The sequence below is a fragment of the Sipha flava genome, unplaced genomic scaffold (genome assembly GCF_003268045.1).
Source record: "Sipha flava isolate LNK unplaced genomic scaffold, YSA_version1 198_pilon_pilon, whole genome shotgun sequence".
Taxonomy (NCBI): domain Eukaryota; kingdom Metazoa; phylum Arthropoda; class Insecta; order Hemiptera; family Aphididae; genus Sipha; species Sipha flava.
The window spans coordinates 637384-643341 of NW_020272778.1; the positions used below are offsets into that span (position 1 = coordinate 637384).

Here is a 5958-nt window from a genome sequence, read left to right on the forward strand (position 1 = left end):
TTAGATATCAGAATCTCTTATAATTGGAATTCCATCTAATATTGATATTTTGGGAAGCTTATTTATGCATTCGGTTTGCCATGCTTTTTCGCCTAATGCCTCAGGCAATGGATTTCCTAAAAAAATTATACTTAAACATAATACTGTTCATAATGATAAATAGGTATAATTCTTTATAATCACTTTACCCTTAAGTATTAAATCTTGAAGGCTTTCCAATGTATTGAGTTTTACTACTTCACTCCAACTTTCAATGTTATTGTGAGACATATACAACACTTTTAGCTTGTGCAAACCTAATACGCCTTTCACTTTATCAATATAATTATATGAAATCCACAATTCCTCCAAAGTATCAGCCAGTGAGTCCAGTCCACTTAAAGACTTTATATTGTTTCGCCCTAAGGCTAATATTTTCAGATTTTTTAAATTCGCAAGGCCATTTATTTTCTCGATGCAATTTGTGCTCAATGATAATAATCTACAGTAAATATTTAAACACGCATATCAACAAAAGATATAAAAATATATCAAAATAAATATTCGTGATAATGACTGGTTGGCATTATAGATTTGACAGGAATATATTCTATATATATAAACATATGATAGTAATTAAGAAACGTAAAATGCAGGCTAATTTTAACACAATAAATGGTGTTAACTAATTTGTTAAGTACATGAAATGAATTTTTTTTTATTTATAAAACTTTGAGGAAGCGTTACCTGGGTATTATGTTGTCCTAATTTTTATCTTATGTTTCTTTTTTTTATTACAAGTAAGATGGATTTCGCCTTGACCATACTACTATCAAGTTTCAGATGTTTAGACAGAGTATCAGACATAGCGAGAATAATGATAAATGTTATATATAAATATTGAAAATGAAAGTATACAGCCCATTTCGACTGATGTGATTTATACCCAAGCTCTCAGGAGATAATGATAATATCGAAACCATAAGATGTATCAAATGGTTCTTTCATACTGACGATTTTAAATAATAATAAATTGTAATGAATAACTACGAGTACAAAATAATTACGTGCAGTGAACTATATTTTATTACTTACTCGCAGTTTGTTAAAACTGATAAACTATTGTCCATTTTTTCAATTGGTGGCCATCGAAATTGCAATTCAACTTTCGTGGCTTTTGATAACTCTATTTTATTTTGTTCCTGCCATTCCGCTAATGCAGCTTTAATTGTGGTTCCTTTATTCTAAGAGTTGTTAATAACATTAATAGGTTAAACTGTTAAAACATATTCAATTATTAAAATAAATATTAAAACCACTCACTGCCATTATTCAAATAAATAAATAACTTTTCGAGGGTATTGAAATAGTTAAAATCAATATGATCGTTGATGTGGAACAGAAACTTGAATAAACCTGAAATCGATTAAACAATTTCATAGATGAAATAATAATTTTTACCAAATACAGATTTGTTTTTTAATATCTTATCACCATAGTATTATAATTTGAATTACTTTGTTATAACATTTATTTTATTGTAAGTAAAGAAATATTGTAGTGAATTTTACTATATATAAATTTGAGTTAGATATCCAACTAAATTTTAAAAGAAATTATAATTTTTATGGGTCTTATTCTTTAATTTTTTTTCTTATTTGAACGAAAAAATTGTTATATTTTTAATCATGTACAATTTTTAATTTATTCTGTTAATTATATTTATTTTTTAAGGTTGATCTACAAATTTCAGAGCTTAAGCATCAATTGAAAATTGAATACTGTAATATTGTTACTACGGTATCGTCAACTGCAAGTGATCCATAAAAAATATATAAATAAACATAAGTCAAGAAAATAAATAAATCTTTTTATGGAATACTTTTTTCTCTATTATACAGTAAGTATATTATAGAAGAGAATATACAGGCCAATATTTAGATTATTTTAAAATCAGCCTACGCACGAAGCACCCAGTGTCTCGGAACAATTTTTTTGTTAATACCTAAAATCGGGGTTATGTATTTTTAACTAGTATGTTACTAAAAATATAGAAATAAAAATATTAAAAATATAAGACGTACATTCGTTGGTTTCCAATTTTTGATCAAATATAGACGAAGTATTAAAAAAAATACATACGTAGTAAATTGTTTTATTTCTAAAATATTTTAACGGTCACAAAGGTAATGTTGTATCTGTATTATTTCAAACAAAGTACCTTTATGAAAAGACCACATGGATTCCGCCTACGACGATATTAGTAGTCTGTTTGTGAGGGTTTGAAAGTTCCCTAGAACACTCATTTTAACATGTCTATAGAATTCCTTTGAAGGAAACGACAGCCACAATTTCCTCGTTCGAGAAAAGTCATTATCATTAAAATTATTAGCGTACGAGCTGCAGGTAATGTGCAGATGATTACGTTTTGATATACAATTTCTGGTTATACCCATATACAACAAATTTATTTTCTACAGTTATTATTATTTGTGTCGGCAAGATTAAGTTTATAAAACGGCGAGCTACAGGGTAAGTATTGATGAATAATTGAAAAGTTACATAAACAACCTGTGTAGTATAAATTGTTTACAAAATGTAATAAATTAAATAAAATATATATTTAGACATATTTTTTAAATTTGACTAGTTAATAAGTATTTAAAAAATTGCTATACTTTTTATTCAGATCTATATCACACATCTCATCATTGCATATACCTATATTACTGCATATATAAGCAAAAAAAAAAGGAACATTTCTGTATAAATGTTGAAAAATCCTTCGGCTTATATGTATCACACAGTAAATCGTTGATTATATTTCTTCGTAAAATACGTATTAAGAAAATGACAATGTTAATTAACATTAATCAAACTAATAATAATTGAACAGTGCTTATATATAATACAATATTAATTTGATTTTCGGAGAACGCTAAGCATTCATACACAGTAGCATTACTGGGTTATTTTCCTTGCGGGTTAATATTTCAGGTGACATAGATGGATTCACGTGGTTAATTTTTTCACATATTTAATCAACCGACCATGCAGATTCAATCAAACATAAAAAAATGTTTAATTAAATTTACGTCGAACAGTCGGTGTATTGATATTTTTTTAAATTGTCAGTAAACATTAATGTAACGGTGATTTTACAGCACTGTGATATTATATTCATCCTCTCCAATCTTCTTATTTATAATTCCTATGAACACAGCACACTTGACAAGCCTGTCGTCAAAGTTTACCAAAAGGGATGTGTCAAGTTGTAGCGTGACAACTTTCTGGTAACCGTGTAAAATATTAAGGTATATATGATGTGAAAATACAAAATATTGACCGTTTTTAATAGGTATTAAGTAATTCGACGGTAAAATTGGACAAAATGTAAATCAGTAAAATGGGTAATACTAGTGAAGTAGGTACCTAATCCAAGTAATTCCATAAATTATATTATAATGATGAATTAATATGCAAATGTTACTATAAAATAACAGTAAAAAATTAAATACTTCATTTAAAAGTAAATCCTGACAAAATACTGGTATATTGTACCATGTCGCATTGAAACCAAGCCCATCATAATTCATTTTTATTTAAAGACCTATAAACTATTCAAAATATTTTAAACCTTATGTTGCCGAATTACTGATAGAATATTTAAGTGCTATAAATTGCATGGGTTTTATTTATTTTTCGCATAAGTTTTTAATCTAAATTAAACAACTCATACGAATCGGTATTAGTTAACAATTAAAATAATTGAAACTAGAAATTTAACTACATTGAGAGTCATACTTTGAATGATAAATGCTCGTCATTATTGTGAGTTGAACACTTTATCTACACGGTTCATATTCTAAAAATCTAATATGATATTATGTGATATGTACCAAGAAATATTACGGGTTTATTGAAACTAATTTATTTTTCTTAGTACAATATTGCAGAGGCAGCTCATGGGTGCTGATGAAGGGAGTACGACAATATGAAAAAGTGTCTGTCTGTTCCTGTACCATTTATTTTTAATATTATTATTTTATTATTGACCGAATACTAACTTACAGTCGCAGTTTAAAACGCACGTGATTAAATAAGACACTCACATAATCGACAATAATAAAATTCCTTGTCTCATAATCAGAAACCGTAATCCGCGGGTAAACTGTTCAGATTGGTTTGGAAAAAATTATCTTTGATATTTATACGTTTGGACGACGCGGTGTATGTCGTCCATACGTTTGCGGTATACCGCGGCTTAATCGTATTCGCACGCACACGTTCGCACATGACACATACAATATTAAATTAAATAGCCTGGACGACAACGATTTTCGTCCGAAAGCGGCGGGCAGTGGCTATCGCCCAGCTCTAAGCAGTTAAAAGTTGATACGCATATGGTTATCGCTACGATCACACTCAAAAACATTTATAATGTTATTATTTTGATTATTTGAAAATCACCATTTTAGTATTTTAAGTATTAAATTATTTAATAAATTATAAATAGGTATACTATTACAATCAGAATTAATTTTCTTCTTTTCATAAATAATAGTAGAGGGTTCCGTCGTCCAAGCCACGAGACTCCACTGTAATAGCCGTCACTGTACCAATACTGTATTTGTGTTACATAATATTAAAATTTTTATGCTGTTTATTCTTACAATATTTCGAGAATGACTGGGCCTACCCGTCATCCTCATGTGCATACCTATGGTTCTTACTAGTCTTATGTGAATAACTCGTCCTTTATCGCTTAGTATCATTTTTCGATACCAACGATCGTATATTAAAGAAAAACATATAAAACAGATGTATTATTTATAATTATTGTAAGTTTGTATTGCGTGGGTTGTATAATTTTCACGTAATCGCGATCGTCGGACGTCTGCGACAATGATGGGATATGTCATCGGCATTTCCTCTACATTTACGGCAGTCGCTGTGTGTTGAACGTAATTGTATTTTTGAAATATACCAGCTGTAGTTAATTTGTGTAAAGTGTCCGTCACATTCACTAAGAATTGCCGATAGTAATTTATTTTTAATAAATGATCGCACTATTATGTCTTATAAAATGCAAAGAGGTTTTCCTATTGTACCGGTAATTTGTACACGTAACCCCAAAAGTTTCCAACTGTACTTTCATCTTAGTTTCTACGTGTCTATCAAAATGTCTCTAATAAATAAATAATAAGGTGTAAGTCCCAAGTTGTATGACGTGAGCTTGGATATTGCTAATGTTCATAAGAAAATACAATTGTTCTTGATTAGTTGCATTAAAAATAATAATATCTTCCTCCAAGATTTACCAGTTGCCATATAAGAACATATCTGTGAATAAAAAAAATGTAATTTGTCTATGTTAAAAACAGTAGCGTAACCAGGATTTTTAAAAGAGAAAGGCTAAACACTTTTTTGGGTAGGTTAGGTAAGAAATGCTTTAACAAACATCCGTTATTCGTCAACATTTAGTTTATACCAAAGTCTTAAAATATCTTAATACCAAATAGTAGTACGCTAGTTTAGTCCATACACTTAAACACGACCCATTAAGGGAGAAGATATAGCCCCCTTAGCGCCCATTGGCTACATCACTGATTGAAAATATGATTCTTCGGAACCATAAAAGATAAATTGTAAACGCCCAATGTATGATAAAACGAAGCAGAGTCTGAACTTCAAAAGTATATAAAAGCCAAGACTTTCAAATCTTCGAATATTTTTATTTTTTTTTTTTGACTGAGGTAAGTAAAATAACTAATTATTCAACAACTAATCAAAATATATTATATATGATTGATATATCTATACAAGCAGTCTTCGTTTTATTCTTATGAATTATGTAATTTATGTTCACATATAAACAAAATGAATAATTGCCTATGACAGTTCTCACTCGCATTGCCAAACATTACTACTTGACCACTTATCTTAATTTTTATTTTAATTGAAATTTTGAAACATAAA

At 28.8% G+C, this 5958-nt stretch overlaps 1 protein-coding gene across 1 annotated transcript; it reads right to left on the reverse strand.

The window, feature by feature from the left end:
• On the reverse strand, nt 1–1308 carry LOC112681889 (dynein light chain 1, axonemal-like). Its single transcript, XM_025552227.1, has 4 exons — nt 1303–1308; nt 1075–1223; nt 189–481; nt 1–116 (listed from the first exon to the last, which is right to left on the reverse strand). The coding sequence occupies exons 1-4, from the start codon at nt 1306–1308 to the stop codon at nt 1–3; spliced, it is 564 nt and encodes a 187-aa protein (XP_025408012.1).
• Between the last annotated feature and the right edge of the window lie 4650 nt (nt 1309–5958).

Coding starts and splice junctions, on each gene's coding strand:
- LOC112681889 (XM_025552227.1), bottom strand. Junction 482..1,074: donor TCAGTTTTAACAAACTGCGA/GTAAGTAATAAA, acceptor TATTTACTGTAG/ATTATTATCATTGAGCACAA. Junction 117..188: donor TCAAGATTTAATACTTAAGG/GTAAAGTGATTA, acceptor TAATTTTTTTAG/GAAATCCATTGCCTGAGGCA.